The sequence below is a fragment of the Alexandromys fortis genome, unplaced genomic scaffold (genome assembly GCF_014885135.2).
Source record: "Alexandromys fortis isolate MF-2015 unplaced genomic scaffold, M_Fortis_MF-2015_v1.1 scaffold_267, whole genome shotgun sequence".
NCBI classification, from domain to species: domain Eukaryota; kingdom Metazoa; phylum Chordata; class Mammalia; order Rodentia; family Cricetidae; genus Alexandromys; species Alexandromys fortis.
This window is the reverse complement of record NW_026068157.1, coordinates 479,314-502,091: the sequence shown is the minus strand read 5'-3', so window position 1 is coordinate 502,091 and position 22,778 is coordinate 479,314. Positions and strand designations below refer to the sequence as shown.

Genomic DNA, 22,778 nt, shown 5'->3' with positions numbered 1-22,778 from the left:
CGGTGTTGAGGTTCACAGCGCTTCTCCCCGTGGTTCACTCCATGCTGTGTTCTTGCTGTCCCTAAGGTCCCTGGGTCCTGTGATATTGACAAATGCAGCGTGGCCGTGGGTCCCTGCCACCCTGAAGTAGCCCCCTTGTTCCGTAGGAAATCTCAGAACACTGTTAGTCATACGTGCTGTCTGTCTGTCACTCGACAGTCTCCATGCCGTTCATCAGTGTTTCTCTGTGTTCAGGTTGTTGGATCAAAGTGGAGAGTGGAGCGTCCCCCTTTGAGCAGAGTCTGTCTGCGGAAGGAGACCTTAGTGCCTGCGTGCTCCAACAGCAAGTGCTGAGCTGTGCTGAGACGCCCTTGCTAAGCGCAGACAACGCCATGATCATCCAGACTTCCTCAGGTCTTCTCACGTATCAGGTGACTTCCAGTGTTGGGGAGACACCCGGGACCACTGGGAGTGGAGAGGCCATTCACCCTGAGAAGAAGAACTGCAAATGCAGTGACTGTGGCAAAGTCTTTACTAGTATCTCTCACCTTAATCGGCACCGGATGATACACACTGGAGAAAAGCCTTTCCAGTGCAGCGAGTGTGGGAAATCCTTCAGCCAGAAAGCCTTTCTCATCAAGCACTTCAGAATGCACACGGGGGAGAAGCCGTATAGGTGCAGCGAGTGTGGCAAAGCCTTCAAGCACAATATCTCTCTGGTTTCTCACCAGCGAGTTCACACGGGAGAAACACCTTTTACGTGCAGTGAATGTGGGAAGTCGTATATGACCAGATCCAACCTTACGCGTCATTATCAGGTTCACACCGGCGAAAAGCCGTACAGCTGCAGCGAATGCGGGAAAGCCTTTAAGGAAAAATCCAGCCTTGTTTATCACGCCCGGGTGCATACTCGCGAGAGGCCTTTCCAGTGCAGCGAGTGTGGGAAATCCTTCAGCCAGAAAGCCTTTCTCAGCAAGCACTTCAGAGTGCACACGGGGGAGAAGCCTTTCACGTGCGGTGAATGTGGCAAAGCGTTTAAGCATAACTGCTTCCTCGTCGCTCACCAGCGAGTCCACACTGGTGAAACGCCTTTTACGTGCACTGAGTGTGGGAAATCCTACATGAACAGATCGAGTCTTTTGTATCATTATCGAGTTCACACTGGAGAAAAGCCTTAGAAGTGCCGCAGGTGTGTAAAGTCATTTAAGAAAAAAAAAATCCAGCTTTGTTTATCATGTCCGAGCGCACTCCGGGAAAAGGCCTTCTGAATGTCATGAATCTGGGAAGTGTTAAAAAAATAAAATAAAACTTCTCGGCCCATGAAAGACCAATAAGTTCACAACAGAGGCGGCACTTTTAAGTGTAATATGTGTGGGACAGTCTTTACTGTGAGGTGCAGCCACATTAAACATCAGATTCCACCCGGCAGCTAAGCGTTGCCAGAGCACGGACTGTGGGAAGTGTTTTGCTACAGGACCTGTCTTTCTAGACACTGGATAGACTATGTGTGTTGGGTGCAATGACCGGGGAAATGATTTTCATCATCTACTGTCCGCACACAAGAGAACGTTCGCTGGACACAAGTCAAGAACGTTTCAAAGGTGAGGAACCCTCACCCACACCTCCATCCTATTGAACTGGAGAGGCCACAGAGCTGGGATGCATCCTGAACCCACTGACTCTGGGAAAGCCTTGAGCAGATGTCTGCTGTTATTAGTGAGAGCCACACAACCCAGATAGGTCTGTGAATGCAGACAAAAGTCTCCAGCCATTGGCCAGTCTTGTTCAGCCTTAGGAGTGAACCAGAGTCTGAAGAGAAGTCCTGAGAGTGTGAGGGAGCCATTCGTTGAAAGTCATCCATTAAATAAGAATATTGGGATAAGATGAGGATTATTGCCATCTTCCTAGTCCCAAAAGTTAATACACTCTGTGGATCTTAGTAAAAGGCAGCCCTGTGTTTTGATATCACCAGTATGGAGTTGGAGTTTTCATGGCACTGAATTTGAATGGGGGAAGGGTCAGAGTGGCCTCCCTTTAAATAAGAAATGTTTTTATTGTTGTTCTTTTCTCACTGAATGCTGCAGTTCCTGGAATAAATGATGTTTGCTATATACTCTTTTTAGAAAGTTTTATTTATTTATTATGTATTCAGTGTTCTGCGTGCATGTATGCCTGCAGGCCAGAAGAGGGCACCAGATCTCATTAGGTGATGGTTTTGAGCCACTCAGGACCTCTGGAAGAGCAAGGAGTGCTTTTAACCGCTGAGCCGTCTCTCCAGCCCCCTGCTGTATAGTCTTCTTCCCAAGCGTCCTCGGTTTTGTTGGGGATCAGCTCTGTAGCACTTTGTGCTCTAATGAATGAGTACAGTCCATATGTTTTAGGTGTTTGCTGTCTTCTTATGTGTGAGTATTTTGTCTGCATATTTGTATGTATTCTAAGTGTATAACTGGTGCCCTTAAGGCCCCCAAAAGGCATTGAGTCCCTGCAACAGGAGGTACAAATGGTTATGAACCACAGTGTTTGCTGGGAATGGAATCCAGGTCCTCTGCCAGAGCAGTAAGTGGTCTTACACCAAACCTTTTCTCCAGCTTCATGTTTTAAGTTTTTAAGAAGTTACCAGATTCAGTTCTAAGTGGTTATGTGTTTCAGATTTCTTCATGGAGTATATCAGACACTAGTTCCTCACATCCTGACACTTTCTAAGTCATGAAGTGTTCATTTTAGCATTTTTTTAGACTTATTTATCTATTATGTATACACTGTTCTGCCTGCCTGTATGCCTGCAGGCCAGAAGAGGGCACCAGATCTCATTACAGATGGTTGTGAATCAATTACCATGTGGTTGCTGGAAATTGAACTCAGGACCTCTGGACGAGCAGCCAGTGGTTTTAAACTTTGAGCCATTTCTCCAGCCTCATGTTAGCAATTTTTATACCTATGTATACCTGGGAATGGTGGCACAATCCCAGCACTCAGGAGGCAGAGACAGCTGGATCTCTGTGAGTTTGAGTCCAGCCTGGTCTATATAGTAAGTTGGAGGATAGCCAGGGCTACAAAGAGAAACCCTGTGTCAACATAAAAAGAACAACACAACAACAATGAAAAGAACAAAACAACAACACCAACAAAGCTATGTAGTAGCATAAAATTGTGCTCTTAGTTTTGGCTCATCACTATATATTGTTGTAAAGATTTATTTACATTTGTGGGCTTGTGTTATGTGCATCACACATATGTCTGATTCCCTTTGTGGGCAAAGTGGGCATCAGAGTCACTGGAACTGGAGTTGTGGATGCTGGGAATGGAGCCAAGGTTCTCTGAAAGAACAGTAAGAGCTGTTAGCGAATGAACAATTTTTCTGGCTTTCCACCCATGCTTTCTTTGTTTGATTAGATATAGTCTTACAGTGTGGGGAAAGCCTAGCCGGCCTCGTGATGAATGAAAGAGGGAAAGAAATAGAGAATGAAAGGGAAGAAGGGAAGTAGAATGGAAGTGAAGCGGACACAAAGTGCATTATACATCACTGACCCCCCATTTATAGGACATGTATCACAGAAATCAGGAGTAGCTGAAGCCTTGCTATGACCACCAGAGAGACTTTGATCGGAAAAGGGATTTATTTGGTTTCATCACCAAAGTACATGTGCAAAATATTACACTTTAATATTTCAATGATATGGCCCCAAACCTGTATAAGAGAGATGACAGGTGTATCAGTCAGTTATAAAGCAGGCATGTTCATAGACCCACAGACATCCGGGTACGAGCAGTTGTAAGACTCCTGATGAGTGCTGAGACCTCAGCTTGTCCTCTGTAAGAGCAGAATGTGCTCCTTGTTGCTGAGCCATCTTTCCAGCCCTGACACTCTATTTTTTTTTTTAAAAATAGGCTAACATAATGGTGATGTCAGCAGAAGAGTAGCTAAGGCTGTGGCTCAGTAGGTAGAGGGCTTGTGTAGCATGCACATGGGCTGGGGTTTGATTGACGGAAGCATATAATCCAGAGGTGGAGTATAAGCCATGTGTTCAGGAGGTAGAGACAGGTGCATCAGAATTTCAAAAACGATCCTGAGGTACAAAGGTAGAGGTCAGTCTACTCCACAGAAACCTGTCTCAAAAAAAAAAATTAAATAATGCGGGGCTCATGTGTGGTTGTGCAAGCAATTAACCCCAGCACTTGGAAGAGAGAGGCAAGTAGATATCCGTGAGTTATACATCAATCTGGCCTACATAGTGAATTCTAGGCCAGCCAACACTACCAAGTGAGACCCTGTCTCAAAAAGAAAAACCTAACCATACAAGAAACAACTAAAGCATAAACAAGCATTACAACCTTCAAGAACTATGGGACATGGGCAAGAGGCCAAACCTATGAATCCCAAAGAACAGAAAGAAGATGTGGAATAAAATCTAAGGGAGGGTGGGGAGATGGCTCAATAGTTCAGAGGACATGCTGCTCTTGCAGAGGACACAGGTTTGGTTTCCAGCACCCATCACACTGTGGCTAACCACCATCCAACTCCAACAGTCATGCACATGAGGCACACACACATACATGCAGGCAAAACATTCATGCACATAAAATAAGTCAACCCCAACAAATTATAAAAAGATAAATCTAAAGGAATAGAAAAGCCACTCAGAGAAATGGTAATATAATTTCACAAATCTAAGGAAAGAAATGGACATTCAAGTACAGAAGGTGTTAAGAACCTTAAGTGCCAAGAGAAGAATTGTTGTGATATTTTGTTTGTGATCTAACAAAGTTTGTAGGGAGCCGTGAAAATTCAGGAAAGAATGAAATCTATTTCTGGCATTGAATGAAAATCTCTGCTAACCAAGGCTATAACATGATCAGTTTCCCCTTTTAAGCTTCACAAGGAAAGAAAGACATTTCAGCATTGACACAGACTAAGGCAACACATGACCAATCAGTCCAGTGTGTAGAGGATACTTAATGAACCATCCAAACACAAAATGTTCATTTATCAAGTTTCTGTGTGTGTGGCACATGCAAGCCATAGCATGCACGGGTGTTGGAAAACTCTCGGATGTCAACTTTTTCCTTCCACCTTTTGGATCTTGAAGATTAAATTCAGCTTGGCAGGCTTAGCAGCAAGTACTTTCCCCTGCTGAGATATCCCAGCCACCTTTGACATTTAATATTTTAAGACCTCATCTAATGTAGTTCAGGCTAAGGAGAACACATAATCCTTCTTCCTTCCAATCCAAAATTCTACTACAGCCATTTCATCAATATGCTCTGCTTGAGGAAAGGTATTCTAAAAAAAGGTGTTCTCTGTGTAGCTTTGGCTATCCTAGGATCTGCTCTGTAGACCAGACTGGCCTCAGACTCAGAGATCTACCTGTCTCTGCCTCCTGAGTGCTGGGATTAAAGGTGTGTGCCACCACCAGACAAGAAAAACATTCTTTATTATGAATGTACAAGAAGAGTTGAAGATATAAAGGAGAATCAGGAGCGAGTCAACCATGTCCAACTCACAAAACCAGAAAATTTCAAAAGGAAATAGAGAACAAAATGAAAAAAAATAATCCAACTGAAAAAACAATCAACAAAATTACCAGAATCAACAAATAGCCCCCTGAAATAACCCATCTACTAATAGTCTGAGCTCCCTAGTCATAAGACGAAGACCAACTGTGTGGGTTCACAGCAGGGTCTGACTGATTTTGTCTTCAATAAATAAATCAGTGGCAAAGAGACTGAAAATAAGAAGTGTAAGACAATATACAAAGCACAAGGAAGGCAAACACTATATCCATAGGCAGTTAAACGTTCATTTGGTAAATTACCTTATCTAAGATCGGATTAGATAAAACGTCATACAACATTAATACAAGGAACAATTTGTTAAAAACTTGGAATAATAAATATATATGCACTGATTCAGACGTATGATTTTCTAAAACATTTCTAGACATGAACAGATAAATAATACAGAGACATTTATAGTGGGTGACTTCATACCTCATTGTCATAAAAACACCTGTCGCCTGGATTTAAAAAAATTCAAAAACAAAAGTGAAGAATTAAATTGCAAGAGCTCTCCAGACTATTGCAAATGCGCTGGAGAGAGGGCTACATGGTTAGGAGTCTTCCAGAGGACCTGCTTCATTTCCCAACAGCCACATGGCAACAAGTAACTCTCTGTAAGTCAAATTCTAAACTCCAAGGGAATCGAATGCCCTCTTCTGGCCTCTGTTGGCACTACATGTGGGTGGTGCACAGACTGACATCCATATACATTAAACACACACACACCCAAAGAATTTTTTAAGTGACAACTATTGAAGACATTCTCAGTATGTCTTCTTATAAAGACCCATGGAGGTTTTTTTTTCCAAATAGATCACATTGTAGACTATACAAATACAAAAGGGTTAAAATTATTTCTTCTATCTACTCAGATCACAGTGAAATAAAACTAAACGTGAATAGCAAAAGAAAACATAGGAACCTTGCAAAGAAAAGGCAACTGGTCACTGTTCTCACATCATGTGTTCCAGGCCAGCCAGGGCGACACAGTGAGACCCTGTCACAAAACAAAACAAAACACAACACAACAAAACAAAACAAAGCACAATTTCGACAGTAAAAAAAAGCTCAGAAGAAAACTCTTGGACATGATGAGCACTTCATCAAAGTACGAGATCATAGACCTAGATTGGTCTGGGAGTTCGTGAATTATTGTTATTCACTGATAGGTAAGACAACTGATTCTGTTTCTCTCCCAGAAGTCCGCACTGTGCAGCCAGGGTTCTTAACCAGTGAGACCTCTTTCCAGCCCCTGCCTTTTGCTACTCTTAAAAAAATTATTTATTTATTATATATACAGTGTTTTGCCTGCAGACCAGATTATGGCAACAACTATCATTATGGATGGTTGTGAGTCACCATGTGGTTTCTGGAAATTGAACTCAGGACCTCTGGAAGAACAGCCAGTGCTCTTATCCTCTGAGCCATCTCTCCAGCCCCCTCTGCTATTCTTAAAGCGAGATGGTAGAGGGTTTGTGATATGCCTCAGAGGTTTCAATTCCCAACATCAACAAGGCAGCTCACAACTGTCTATAACATGGGATCTGAAGCCCTCCTCTGGTGTGCAGACATACATGCATACCAAACACTCATATACAAAAATAAATAATAGGAAAATAATAGTCTGTAGGGATATCTTGGAATCAAAGGTGTGTGGTGTCTTCAACATTAGCCTCTTACCCTCTAGCTCTGTCAATAAACCAGGAAGGGTGGCAGATTTTTTAGATGCCTCTGGGGCTTCCCTGGCTAGCAACTCCTGAGGAGGTATCTCCCACTCAGTGTTGAGGCTTTTGTTTAATATCCTATTGGTTCCCATATAGGCAAGATATTCATACTTACAAAATAGTGGCATGCTTTGGGGATAGGTAACCCACTCTTTGATGGGATTTAGGCCCAATACCAAAGAGGGAAACCATGCTTGTTAACCCAGTGAAAACCCATGGTTGGGGAGGTCACAGGCCCCTGACCAGAACTTAAAACTGTTGTTTAGCTAATAGAGCATAGAACTGACTACTAAATACTCGTCTATACCCAGACAAAGGCTACTCTCAGCTTTAGTGAGAGAAGCCCCTATGGAGTGAATGCAGGCAGATGGAGAGGCTGTTGTTTGCTGAAGGTGCTGAGGATAAGTTACAGGTGACTGCTCGGCCCTGGACAAGGCTTTTATCCTAGTCCCTGGAAGACTAAGGGACACTGAAGAAGAGGAGACAGAATGTAAGGGCTGGAAGATTGGAAGGGTTGTGAGATGTCGTCTTCTGGCCAAGACATAGTGATCCCAATATCAAAGCCACAGAATCTTCTGTTGTCTGCCCAGAGTCTGCACAAGAATGGCACCACCAATAGGAACGAACGGGGGAGTTTTTCAGGGGTACCTACCTTTCACTGGAGAACCATAGGCTATGGATAGAGTCTGGGAGAAAGCAAGTTACTGCTTTTAGTTGTCTGCCCACTGTTGAGCCCAACAAGTTTCGATTAGATGGTCACACATATATCCCTGGTTTATTCCAGTGAGTAACAAAACAAATTAAAAGCCAGGTGGTGTTGTTGGTGCATGCCTTTAGTCCCAGAACTCAGGAGGAAGAGGCAGGTACATCTCTGAGTTCGAGGCCAGCCTGGTGTACAAGCTCGTTCCAGGGCAGCCAAGGCTACAATAAATAAATAAAAAAAATAAAAAAAAAAAAAACAAAAAGCCACGAGGGACTAAAGAGATAGTCTAGACACATTTTTAAAATTAGTACAAACTTAAAACATGACTCTGAGAAACATGAATGAAATTGGACACTTTATTTTAAAAATAAAGCATGACTCCATGAGGAAAATGTATAATGAAGTCACGTTACATGCAACTATACTTCTGAGTATAGCGGATGTGAGGAGCTGGTAATCTATGCATTCTAGGGGTAGATGTGAAACACGCAGGACAGAATCAGAGACTGCTCAAAGGCTGCAAGCTGCGGCTTTGCACTGAATACACAGCACTAGGAACCTCACGGAGCTGTCCCAGCATCACAAGTCAGACAGAGGGACATAACAGAAACCTTTGAAGGTGATCATAAAGAGTATCCTCACAGTCAAGAGCTCTTGGGTACCAGCTTCAGTTCCCGGCCCCACGTGGTGGCACACAACCATTCATAACTCCAGTTTCAGGGAGTCCAACGCCATCTTCTGACCTCTGTGCATACTGTGCACATATGGTGCTCCTAATGTATTCGCACACACAAAATAAGTACATCTCATAAAAATAAAACTTTCAAATATTTTAATATTTTGAAAATATTTAAAAAAGAGTACATAGCAAATGAACAACTGTTTAGGGAAATGTAGTGTTCGGTAAGAGAAAGTTTGAAGTGTACATAAAGCAAGGCTACTCTGCTTTTCCTTGATTTAAACTCATAAACGTGGACGGTCCACTCCACACTTGTGCGGTGGAGGACCTAGGGCTTACTCTCTTGGAGTTCCCAGGCAATTAGCATCTTCTGGGGAAGACAGGATGGTGGCAATCCTCATGCTGTTCCAATGCGCCTGTACGATGTGGTGCATTCGATTGCTGCTCCCTCATAAAGGACTCCCAGAACTTCTGCTCAAAGTCATGTCGACTCCCAAGGCTGAAGAAGGTTGGTCATTCAACCACGGAAGCTTTTCTCGACACTCATACACCATCTGCTCTTTCGGTGTTGCCATCAAAGCAGACCGCCGCTGGGAGGCTTTCCCAGATTCAGCGTTGCCGCGATGTATCCCAGATGGTTACTACTCTTGTGTCAATAGGACGGAGGTGTGGGTGCAGGCTCACCACAATCGAAACATTTAAAGGCTTTCGTCCAGTGAATATTCTGTGTATATTTAGGGTTAATGACTATGGGACTGTGCACATTCGTTGCACTCCTATGCCATTGTGATGCGTAGAAAGGCCAGAGTGGTAGCAATAAGCCCGCCATATTTCTTGCACTCATGATGTCTTGCCACAGTGTGAACTCTCTCATGTTCAAGGAGGCTGTAATTCATGGCGAAGACTCTCTCACATGCATTGCATTTAAAAGCCTTTGGTCTGGCATGGGCTTTCTCATGCTGCTTGAGGTGAGAGTGTTTGCTGAAAGACTTCCCAAGTTCATTGAACTCAAAAGGCCTCTCTCCAGTGTGCACTTGGCAATGATAGAAAAGACTGGTCTTTGGCCTGAATGATTTTCCACAGGCATTGCACTCATAGGGATTTTCTCCATATGAACTTGATAAAGACTGAAAAGGCTGCCTCTTTGTCTGCGTGATTCACCACACTGCTTGCACTTAAAAGGCTTAGGTCTGGTATTAACTTTTTGGTGCTTTGCGAGTTGAGAGCTGTTCGTAAAACACTTTTTACATTTGCTACACTGAAAAGGTCCTTCTTCAGAGTGTATCTGATAATGACAAAAAAGGTTAGATTTTTGCCTAAACAACTTCCCACGTTTGCTACACTCATAGGACTTTTCTCCACTGGGAACTTGATAATGAGGTGTAAGGCTGGCTTGGTACCTATATGATTTCCCACAGCCTTTGCATGTAAAAGGCCTTTCTCCAGTGTAAACTCTCTGGTGATCGACAAGGGAGTGGTTATGTCTGAAAGCTTTTTCACACCGGCTGCACATGAAACGCTTTCTCCAGAGTGATCATGAAGGTGTTTGATGTGGGATTCCCCTCTGTGTGCTGTGAATGCCATTGGTTAATAAAGAAGCTGATTTGGCCTACCGGCAGGGCAGAATGGAACAAGGCTAGGGAAGAATAGAATAAGGTGAGAACTCCAAGCAGAGATAGAGGAGAAAGTAGGCAGAGTCAGAGAGATGCCATGTGGCTGCTGGAGGAGACAGATGCTGAAACTTTGCCCTGTAAGCCACAGCTACTTGGTGATCTACAGATTAATAGAAATGGGTTAATATAAGATGTAAGAGTTAGCTAGAAATATGCATAAGCTAATAGGCCCAAGCAGTATTGTAATTAATAGCTTCTGAGTGACTGTTTTGGGTCTGGGCAGCTGGGCAATGAATGAGCAGCCTCCGCCTCTGTTGTTCTTTTCCCTTCTACCTCTATCTCTTGTCTCTGTCTCTTATTTCCTGCCCTTTGTCCCTCTGGGCAAACAAGTCTCCCTTGTGCTGAGAACTTGGTCTTGGGAGTCCTGAGCCTATACTGGGTCTTATAGTAGGGCCAAGTAGGAATAATAGTGGGTCAAGAGCTGGTGTGATAATAGGGAGTGGACTATGATCAAGATCCCTATGAACTAAATTCTTTTGACATAGGATTGGAGAGGTGATACGTTTCTGAAGTATGTCGTGTAGGTGCATTTGGTGGCCTTATAAATGCAAGTGAATTCTTAAACTTTTATTTATTCTTTGACAATTTTATACTTGTCCCATCCACCTTCATGTCCTCTCCCTTTTAAGTTAATAACACACTTAGTACAATTAGTGCTGACTATTGGAATGCTGACTGATCTCATTGGCTTGATCTTGTGCAGGAAACTATAGTGAGTTCATGGGTTTATTGACCATGTCATGTCCCAAAGATAGCATTTTGTAGCCCCCGTCACCATTTTACAGATCTCACATTATTTCTTCTCCTCTTCCTTGATGTTTCTTGAGCTTTGAGAAGGGTGTGTAGTGATATTTTGTTTGTAATCTAACAAATAAAGCTAGTCTGGAGATTAGAGTGCACAGCTGAACTACTAGATAGCCACAGAAGTCAGGCTGTGGTGGCACACACCTTTAATCCCAGCACTCAGGAGGAAGAAACAGACCAATCTCTGTGAGTTCAAGGCCACCCTGGGCTACACAAGATTAATCCAGTCTCAAAGAGAAAACAGAGTCAGGAGGTGACTCACATCTTTAATCCTAGCACTTGGGATCCCACAGCTTTAATCCCAGCACTAGGGAGGTGAATACAAGAGAGAAATATAAGGAGGGAGAAGACAGAAGCTCAGTGCAGTCTAGAGGTTCAGTCTGAGGATGCAGTCTGAGGACAAGATCACCCCTTTGATCTGAGCAGTGGTAGAAGTAAAAGGTCTCTCTAGTGGCTGGCTGCTCTCCTTTTCTGATCTCTCAGCTTTCACTCCCTAATATATGACTCCAGGTTTTTACTAAGAACAATTAAAATTTGTGCTACAGAAGTGGGTGATATAGAATTTCCATCAACAACTAAGTCAATACTTATTCTTATCTCTTAGACCAGTTGTGAGTTCCCCAATGAACTGCTGAACACTGCATACAGAAGCTTCTCTGGACAAGATTTAGGTTGTGTTCATCTGTGAGTAGAAGCATAACTACCAAGAAGGCAGTTTGTAGTGATCTGAATGAGATATCTCCCATAGTCTCGGGCATTTCAATACTTGGGTCCAAACTGGGGGCCTTGCTTGGGGACGCTTAGTGGGTGTGGCTTTGTTGGAGGAGGTTGTTACTAAAGTGGGACTTTGATATTAAGAGAATGCAACACCATTTCCATTTGCTCTGTCTACTTCTTTCTCACAGTACAAGCTGTGATCTTTCAGATGTTTTTGTTGCCTTGCTGCCTGCGGCCTGAAGCCTGCTACCATAATTCCTGGCCATGACAGACTCTGGAACCATAAGCTCAAATAAGCTCTTCCATAAGTTGTTTTGATTATAGTATTCTATCATAGCACTAGCGAGGTGACTAATATACAATTTAACAACATGTATTGGACAAAGCAGTAGTAGGTTCTTCTCTAGACCTGTTATTTCCCAAGCCATGGTGTGCAACCAGATTCTCAGTACCAGGTCTGAACCACCTCCTGTAGTGCTTACTCCAAGTCCAGTTTAAGTGCTGTTGGATACCCTCATGACCTTCATGGCGCTATAACAGCCAGTGAGTGTATCTTGTCTGGTCCATCGGTACAATATTCAGGGTTGGCTGCAAGGATACTGTGTGTGCCTTTTCTCCCACAGCAGCCTTCATGGCATTTTCTGTCACCACCAAAGCTAGTCATCAGGGAGGAAGTTTTCAGATCAGGTCTGGCTACAGGCAAACCAGTTTTGGTGGGGTAGAACAATTTTTATTAGATTAGTACTTTTTATTAGTTGAGAGGATCTACAAAGTTTTCAATGCTTTTTATAATAAATTTGGGATCTGTAAATTTGATCAAGCAAATCATATCTGTTTTAGCAGCGGCATAAACATAATCGTCAATTTTTACTTAAATATCTAGTAATCTATTTGTTTCTCCAAAATACAGCTGGCCTTTCATTTGCTTGGTAATTATTTGCACATATCCTTAGGTGGATGGGGAACACTCTGTATGTGCCATGTAGCCTTGACTTTACTGCAGTCTTCTTGCTGCTGTCTTTACTGAGTGATGGGATTACAAACAGGCATGTGTCACTACTCCCAGTTCAATCTGTGTTTCATGCAGTCAAAAAAGTCACTTCAAATGGGGATGCTATGGCAAGGGTCCATACAATTTTAAGTCATGAACAGTGTCACTAAATAGTACACCCCCTGAATGTGTTACTGCTTTTGGTTTAGTGTTTTCCATGGCAAAAGGATTTCTGTGGTTTTCTAACGGACTGTCCCCATCATAATAATTACCCATAGTGGGAGAAGGAGCTGTGGGGTGGCTCAGTGGGTGAAGTGCCTGCTGCGTAAGCCCGATCTGAGTTTGACCCCTATTACCCAGGTACAAATGATGGCATATGGCTGTCACTTCAGAACCAGGGAGGTACGGATAGCTAGATCCCAGGAAAGTGTTTACCAGCCCAACTGTCATGGTAAGCTTCAAGTTCACTCCGAGATTTGTCTCAAAAAGTAAGAGGTAGGTGAGGGCTGGATGACGGCTCAGTGGTTAAGAGTGCTTGCTTCTCTTTCAGAGGACAGGAGTTAGTTCTCAGCATGTAGGTCTGACAACATGCAACTGTTTGTAAACCAGTTCTAGGGGACCTGATCCCTTCCTGTGTTGAGTAGGAACCTACAGTCATATGTGTACTCACATATAGGCAGGCATGGGTACATATGTGTACTCACATATAGGCAGGCATGGGTATATGTAACTAAAAAATAATAATCTAAAAAATAAGATGGAAAAGCAATTGAGGAAGACACCTGATAGGAATTCCTGGCCTCCACACGTCACTCACAGGTAAGTACATCTACACACATGCACATGTACAAGCACACACACACCAAAAACAGTGGGCAAAGGAAGCAGTCATGTGTATCTATTGGTGAATATGTCACCCCTAGTCACGTATTCAGATCCGGGGAAGTAAATACAGTATGTGTTCAGGAACTCACTAGGCTTACTATGAGATGGGTCCATTGCAAAAGTCTGTAGAACATTTGACTTTATAACAGCTCCAAGACTGGGCTACTGTTAAGTGATACAGGGTCTCTTGGAATAGTGCAGTCTAAGACAATTGTCCAGTAGTCATCAAAATATCTGCTTTCAACAAGAAGTTACCCTTGTGTAGTTTCCTCTGGAGGGTTTGGAAGAATATTTTTAAAATTGTGTGTGTGTGTGTGTGTGTGTGCTTGTGTGTTTGTGCACATGCCCCAGAGATCCTCCTGTCTTTAGTGCACACTGGAGATGTGATTTCAGGCATTTTATGGGGACCCATGACTTGCTATGTGATTGCTGGGATCCAGTGGATGCTTTGAGAGCAAGGGCTCTTAACTGTTGAGTCACCTGTTCCACCCCCTTCTCTCTTATTTTCTGAGACAGGGTCTTTAGTCCACATTGGTTCAAAACTCCCTCTGTACCAGGATGGCCTTGGACTTCTGATTCTTGTGGTGGGAATGGAAGAGAGGTATGAGTGCATGGCAGGGGCTCTATCAACTGGGATACCCGCCCGGCTCCTAAGAAAGCACAGGAAAATTATTAACTGTGAAATTTGGTCATTGTATGGAGAACCATGTCTTGTTGAAGAGGTTCTGACTTAAATTGGGGAAATAATTGAGGGTGTTTATGACTTAGGGTTGATGAACAGTAATATCTTGTTTGTACTCTAACAAATAAAGATTGCCTGAAGATCAGAGGGTGGAACTAGCTACTAGTTAGTTAACCATAGAGTCTGGAGGTCTGTATAGACAGGAAGTGATATGGCTGGGCAGAGAGAGGAATATAAGGCAGAAGGAGATAGGATCTCAGCCCCCTTTTGACTGGGAGTCAAATGTAAGAGCAATGTAAGAGTTGGCTGTGGCTTGTTCCTCCTTTCTCTCTCAGATATTTCAGCATTTGTCCTGATATCTAGCTCGGGTTTTTAATTAAGACCAATTAGAACCCATGCAAAATTGAGATTTGTTGACTTAGAATTCTTCCACTTATACAAACTTAGTAGACTTCTTATCTAACACAGTTCTAGGACCACCATGGTCAGCAGCTCAATGATGTATAGTTTGTGTGTGTCTGAATGTGCATGATTGTGCATATGAGTGTAAGTGTATGTATGCAGGTGTGTGACTGTCACAACGTGAGTGTGGAGGTCAAAAGACAACCTTGGGTGTTAGTCCTTGCTTTGTACCTCTTTTAGACAACATCTTTCTTGTAGCTTATGGTTGTGCACTGCAGCCTTCTGGTCCACGGACTTCCAGTCTGTCTTGTAGCTTATGGCTGTGCACTGCAGTCTCTCTGGTCCACGGACTTCCAGTCTGTCTTGTAGCTTATGGCTGTGCACTGCAGCTTATCTGATCCATGGGCTTCCAGAGATTCTTCTGTTTCCAACTCCCATTTACACACATGAGTGCTGGGACTATAGATGCATGTGTTACTGACTCTGGAGATTTTATGGGGTTTTATTATATAAATTCAGGTTGTAAGGCTTGTGTATCAAACATTTTACTGAGCCATCTTCCCAGCCCCAGACACTGTATTATTCTGTGAGTGAACTTGTTCTGATTGCTTTTCAAACAAGTTTTTTTTTTTAATATATTTGCATGTGTGACTCCATGTGTGTCTGTGCATGTGCCCACAGAGGGCATCAGTTCCTCTGGAACTGGAATTTCAGGCCGCTGTGTGCTTCCCCATGTTGGAATACAATTTTGGTCCTCCGAAAAAGCAGTAAATGCTCTAAATTGATAAGCCATTTTCCCAGCCACTTTTATTTCTTCTTTGATTTTGATATCTACTACTAAAACCACCTTGCCTTTGGTCATTGAGTGCCACCACCTCGTAATTGTCACCTTGTATTCAATTTCTGCATTGCACTTTTTCCCATTCAGAGGAACAGGTTCCTATATAAGTTCTGAACTATAGACAACAATGTTCACTGCATTGCCTCACAGATTTATTTATCATAGCAATGGTGAAAGGCATGTTCCTAAGGTGGAGGAGAAATTAAATGGCAAATGTATAACACTACAATTTCCCAAAAGCCTTTGCCTTTAGTTATGTTTAGTATGCCAGCAGCAGTTTTGATATCCACACCATGTTTGTTTGTCCCACTTTGGTCCATATATCTCTAACTGATCAGATAAACAGCTAGACCCCTTTTTTATCTCTAAGTCACCCCACTAATTGTATATTCCTCACCTAATAGGGTCATGTCAGAAATCAGTCACATCCAAGCTCATGCTTTATCCTGGATTGTCCCAAACTCTTAATATGTGTTCCCGTAAATATCCTCAGAGTTAACATTATAGCTATCCCTCCACCTTCATGGCCTACGGAGGTGTTTCTTTGAGATGTGTTTCACTTGCCCATCAGATGTACTTCTCTCACAGCCTGCTGGAACTTGGGTCTAGTTGCAGACACGGAAGCACAGAGAAACATTGGGGGTGGATGCTGAGTAAAATCCACTATGTCTTACAAGATAGCATCAGGAGACACATGTTGGGGGAAGATGCCTTTACATCAAGTGAGAAGCACCAATTGGGATCTGATTAGGGTCTTTCTCTTACTCAATAGACATCAGGCTGCCTTTTCCTCATTCCATTGGGATTACAGTTGTTTTTCTCTATTCTCCCCAGTCAGTTTCTGCCACTCTGGCTGGATATCACATTAAGAAACTTTTAATAGTGTTCAGTGCTTTGTGCAACCCCAAATGGTTTCTGAGATAATCTTCTCTCCCTTGCAGACAACTGACACAGTGTTATAGGTGATGTGATAATCACTCAGCAGAAGGGAATTGAGGTCACTGATTCCAAATTTTTGTCTGAGGCTGTGGGCCTCTTTCCACACACCCCACACATGCTTTTCTCAGTCCTGTGTGCAAACTGAAATCGGAGAAGTAGCTCCTCACACCAGGGGATATCATAATTTTAGAACTGTCCATCTCAGGGAAGCTAACTTAGTTCTCCTTAAACTTTGTTCTCTGGAATTAGTAACAAGAACCATTACCTTCTGAGACACAGTTAGATGGATTGGTAGTAAGTAGGCTAGAAAGAAGTTCAACAGGTGCACTGTGTAAACTCTTACGGACCTGTTTAGGGGCTGCCTACATTGTCATAATGAGTGCTGTTGCTGATGATATGATAGAAAGCCTCCTCTTAAATGGTTTATCTAGGTAAAAATTGGAGGCTCAATCTTAATTTGTATAACTTCTCCATATAGAACTCTTTCATTATTATATAATAAGACCTCTGATTTGGACTCTGAATAGTGATGCTTTCTCTCAATTTAAAATGAAGATAATAATTTTTTTTTTTTGAGGCAGAGTCTCTTTATGTAGCCTTGGCTGCCCTGGAACTCTCTATGTAGATCAGACTGGCCTCCAATTTATAGTGATTCTCCTGCCTCTATCTCCTGAGTGTGGAGATTCCAATGTTTTTCACTTAGGATATTTGATGTCTTTTACATTGTATATCCAATGTTATTTGGTTCTAAATGTGTGATCAAAATTTACCTCTGTTTTACTAATACCATATACTGAATAATGTCCTAATAAACTGATCACTTGTAATAATAAACATATCCATATATATCCATATACATATGTGTATGTGACTTGCTATAGATACTTCTTGTTGTATACTACTAACTTTTCTATTTTTGTGTCAATATAAATAACTCTACCTATGTCTTAATTTTCTTCTTTAAATTTTATGAATTATTTGTTTTATAATTGAGAAATGTTATGGTAATTATGTTAAATTAATATTTATATTGAGGTTTTATGTTGATCTATAGTCTGTTTTTGCTAGTCCCTACTTCTGATATTCAGTTTAGAATCATGCTTCTATTTCCCTCAAGGTAGCTTTATGTGAGTGTTACTTTGCCAGATTTTAGTAATCTTTTCAAATTAATCAGTCATGGTAGATTTTTTTAGTAAAAATAAGATCACAAGAAAATCATTAATTTAAGACGTCTTTGTAGAAATTTTTGCTTTGTATGTATTTCTTAGCTAGTTTATTGAAATGCTTATTGTCTATACAGATGAAATACAACCTGTGGTAAGAAATTCTACAGACAGACAGATCCCAGGAAAACATTAGCTAGTTTTCTTCCTAGCAATATTTGCATTATAATGACAGATGAGAGATACTTATGTTGATGCTGTCTCCTGATACTATTCAAATTCTCCTTCAGATATATAGAGAGGAACACACATACAGACTGATTGCCTACCTGTGCATATCTGTGGTTTAACTGCCCTTCTTGAAAAATTTATCTTTTCCTGAATAGGTCTTCAGGCCAACACACAACCTTGTTTTGTTTAATTTTACTTTGGGTCTTATGACTTTAAAATTTTTAGTTTAATTTTAATGTGGCTTAAGCAATTTATAATGCTTATGCCTGCATCAATCCAAAATTGTGATATAAAGAAATTTCTTACATTTTTTCTCCCTGGTACTTCTAAATGGTCAAGTTTCTGGTGCTAAGTGCATACTCTTCTACATTCCAAAAAAATAACATATTTTGATTGTATGAATGATGGATTTTTACTTAAAAATAAAGATTGGAGGAAACTCCACAGAGTATATTCTTTCGTAGTGTAATGTGTGCATTAATATAAACTACCAAATCATGCAAACATGAATATAGAAATTGCAGGACCATTGTAAAGTATCATGAGTGAAGTCTATTAAAAAGTAGACAAAAATCTGCTAAGCTTAGTAATGTATCGTAACACACGGTGAAAGTTAAAGACCACCTAAGACTATAAGAAAGATGGTCTGAAGTTGCTGCTGGAGTTGATTTGGAAAGATTACAGTTTGTGTGGTCACATCAAAGAAGAGGTTGCCTGGAGTCACAGAGAATGCTACAACACCAAATTGGTTTAGCCTACAGTGACATGGAGCAGTGCACAGATGTTCCAGTTGTATGTATCTTTATATTCCAACATGACTCATTTCAAGGCAAATGCCTTTGTGCATCCATCCAGCCTTTCTTTCACGTTGAACACCCGTAAACCCATAAGTAACCATCGATCTTCCTTGGCTAAGACATTTCTTAATTCCACAGGAATGCTGGAAAAACTTTGGAATATCACTGACTGGATGAAAATTCCGAGGTTTTTCCTCATTTTGACTGCTGTATTGGTATGCTTGAGAGTTGTACATTCATCTGTTTATCCAATGTTGGTGCTTAGATGCTGTGGTCTTACGTGTTGTTCTTCTGTTGGTTGCTTTTGTATAAGTAAGTATAGAATGCTATTAACATTTACCTAAAGTAAGGATATATGATCTGGGATGGGATAAATACAATCCCCTAGATTGAAGATATGAGAGGTTGTAAGCTACCCTGTGCTAGTGGGGAGTCTAATTTGTGTCCTCTGAAAAGGAGCAGCTCTCAACTGCTGAACATTTCCTCTCACCCTTTTTTTCTTATTATTATTTTTCAAGACAGGGTTTCTCCGTAGCTTTTGGTTCCTGTCCTGGAACTAGCTCTTATAGACCAGGCTGGCCTCGAACTCACAGAGATCCGCCTGCCTCTGCCTCCCGAGTGCTGGGATTAAAGGCATGCGCCAACATCGCCCGGCCCTCTCAATCCTTTCATGGTTTGTTTGTTTTGTAAACTGAATCCAATTAGTCCTCAATGAAAACTATCAATTTGTAGCATCTAGTATATAGCATTAAATGCTTACAATTTTCTCAGCTGTTTTCATCTGAAAACAATTTCAAAAGAGAACAGATGGATACTAAATTTCTAAAATGTGGACTTTCAGGAGCTGTGGTAGACAAAGTGTTAAGGAATTTCCCGTATTTGCTGCCTTTATGAGTATTCCCCATGCCATGACATTTTTGGTGTTGAAAGAAACTGGAATACTGGCTAACCGATTTACCAGATTTGGTGCATTCCTAAGGCCTTTCTCCAGTGTGGACTACTTGGTGTTGAATGAGGGCAGGCTTGCTTAAATGATTTTCCACACTGGCCACACTCATATGGCCTTTCCCCTGTGTGAGTTCTGCAATGTTGGGTAAGGCTGCTGCTTCGACCGAGGGATTTCCCACATTCACCACAGGTTTAAGGTTGCTCCCCAGGGTGAACATTTTGATGTTTAATAAAGGCAGCCTTCCACCTAAAGGACTTTCCGCACTGGCTGCACCCATAAGGCCTTGCTCTGGTGTGGGTTCTCTGGTGTTCAACAAGACTGTAGCTCTGCCTGAAGAGTTTCCCACGGTCAGCACACTTAAAGGGCCTTTCCCCAGTGTGAGTTCTCTGACGTCGGTCAAGTTTGGATTTGTACCCAAAGGCTTTGCCACATTTCCCACCTTCATGAGGCCTTTCTCCAGTGTGAACTCGCTGGTGTCTGATAAGGGTAGCTCTTTGGCTAAAAAATTTCCCACGCTGGCCACACTCATCAAGCTTTGTTGTAGTGTGAATTCTATGGTGTTCAATGAGGCTGAAGTTTTGCTGAAAAAATTTGCCACATTCCCTGCACTCATAAGGCCTTTCTCCCATGTGAATTCTCTGGTGTCTAATGACGGTAGCTCTTTGGCCAAAGGATTTTCCACACTGCCCACACTCATAAGGCTTTTCTCCAGTATGAATTTGGCAGTGTTCTATAAGGTTAGAGCTTTGGCTAAAGGATTTTCCACATTCTCCACACTTATACAGCCTTTCTCCAGTGTTAACTCTCTGATGGACAATGAGAGCGGCTTTTTGACTAAAGGATTTCTTACATTGGTTGCAAGCACACGGCCTCATCATGGTGTGGATTTGCTGATGTTCAAATGAGCCCGAACCTTTGCCTGAACAGTTTTTCACATTTGTCACATTCATATGGCCTCTCCCCTGTGTGAGTTCTCTGACAGGATTGGATTTGCATCCAAAGGCTTTCCCATGCTCTTCACACTCAAGGCCTTTCTCCACTGTGAAGTCTACAGTGTTCAGTGAGGTCGGAGCTCTGACTGAGTGACTTCCCACATTCGCCACATTTGTATGCTTTTTCTCCAGTATGAAGCCTCTGGTGTGTAGTAAGTGTGGCCTTTTGACTAAAGCATTTTCCACATTCCTTACACTCATAAGGCCTTTCTTCAGTGTGAACTCTCCGGGATGGCAAAAGTGAGTATCTTGTAAGGCTTGTCTGCATCTTCTAGGCTCATAATCCCTCTCTCCAGTGCATACCCTGGGTGCTGAACAAGCTTGAATTTGTAGCCAGAAGGTTTTCTGAATTCTTGGGACTTAAAGTGACTTTTTCTGCTACTAGCCTCTATAGACTTGGTGATTTCATTTAGCTTCTCATCTCTGGGACTTTTCCGGTATCGAAGAAGGTCCCATCTAGCTGCGAAGTCCTTTCTAATTTTCCAATCGGTGAAGGGATTCCCTGACACATGCAGTATGCAGTTTTTCCATAAGGGGGTCACTGTCCACCCCTCCTCTTAATGGGTTCTTGGCACTGTGATGCTTTTGGCCCTGGAGGATTGAACATGCCTCTACAAAGAACAGGTTTTGTGCAGGTAGGTCATTCAGATGCAAAATGTTTGTCAAGATAGAAACATAGACATCACAGGGCTCCTTGTGTGCAGAGTGTTTATGGAGAAATGCCACAAGCCAGGACACCAAAAGAAGGTCTACTTACTGAGAAGACTCAGCAGAAGGAAAGGCAACCTGTGATGGCTAAGCAAGTTCAGCCTCATATTTTAGTTCCATAGTTTGGAAGCCATGCCTGGGGTAGCCTTTCTTCTCTCACCCCACTGGTTGCTAAGAGTTTCATGAGAAACCTTTCACTCATGGCTTGGGGTTCTCCAGGTCACCAGTGGAAACTGGTGAAACAATCAGTTTTGCACACCATTCCAGAGACAAGGAGTGAGGTCATCAGTGAAGGTTCTGGAACTCTCTCTACTCACCTGTGAATAGTCCAAAAGTGCTTTGGTAGTCATGAGACTCTGTGGGAAGAAGGTTGCCAAGGATCAAGATAGGGGTTTCACCAGCTCAGGCCTCCTGCAATCCCTGTCCAATCCTGGAGCTATTAGGCTTTATTATTTTTATTATTTATCCCTAGGCTTTAGCACACAAAGTCGACTCCTATTGACACAAAGTCAATCTTCCTGGCTGAGTTAACCAACTTCTAGATAACCCCTCGGTGTTAACCCCTCCAGTCTACTCTGAGTGTCTTCAACCATGCCCTTCCATTCTGAGACTCACTAGGTTTCAGATCTGTAAGGCTGCAAGGAAAATTCCTCACCTTCTCATTGTAAGGCATAAATAGTCCTCCCAATCTTGCAAACAAGACACACACCTGCCAATTAGTCCTTTGCGGGTCCCACTCTCACCCAATCACATTGCCATCAGTAGCAGGGATTCCACTCACAAGCTCAGTACTGTTCTATAGGCAGGGTTTTCTACACTAAGGATGAGAACAGAAGCCTCTCGGGGATCTAGGACTGTGGTGAGGCCAGGGGAACAGGTCACTTGGGCAGGTTGCGCCCCTGCGGCAACAGCCATCATACTGGGCAAATGTTCGAGCATCCCTCCCAGGGGCCAGTAGCAGTAATGTAGACCTGCACCCCTGCCTGTCCTCTCTACTCACCTTGGTCCCCACTCCACACACTTATATCAGTGATAGCCAGAAATAACTCCAAAGCAGCTACAAGGACCGCTTGGCAGAGATTTAGGAAGTCTTGCCTATAGTTTGCGGTTCAAGCACCAAAAAGGCCTTTCTCGGAGTTCATTGGTCCAGCCTTTTGCCACTCGGCTCAAAGAATTGTGAGTAATGTAAGTTTCCTTAGTCCGCAGCGTTCCTCATTGGTTTCAGTGGCAGGTTCATGCTGCTAGAATTTTTTTTTTTTAGGTAAAAAAATTTTTAATGTGATTTTTCAGACCCAGATAATTATAGAAAACAACATAAGAGGCTACATCTATATCCTCAGAAATGATTTCTTAGGAAACAGAA

The 22,778-nt window shown here is 42.4% G+C and overlaps 1 protein-coding gene and 1 pseudogene across 1 annotated transcript in view; one reads left to right on the top strand and one right to left on the bottom strand.

The window, feature by feature from the left end:
* The window catches only part of LOC126491655 (zinc finger protein 419-like), a 7,187-nt gene extending 5,095 nt beyond the window's left edge, over nt 1–2,092 (top strand). The window contains exon 5 of the mRNA XM_050127462.1: nt 235–2,092. Within this exon, the coding sequence (XP_049983419.1) occupies nt 235–1,157 (923 nt within the window). The 3' untranslated portion in view covers nt 1,158–2,092. The remainder of the gene's footprint in view (nt 1–234) is intronic.
* A 7,325-nt stretch (nt 2,093–9,417) lies between these two features.
* Nucleotides 9,418–22,330, bottom strand: LOC126491700 (zinc finger protein 883-like; annotated as a pseudogene).
* Between the last annotated feature and the right edge of the window lie 448 nt (nt 22,331–22,778).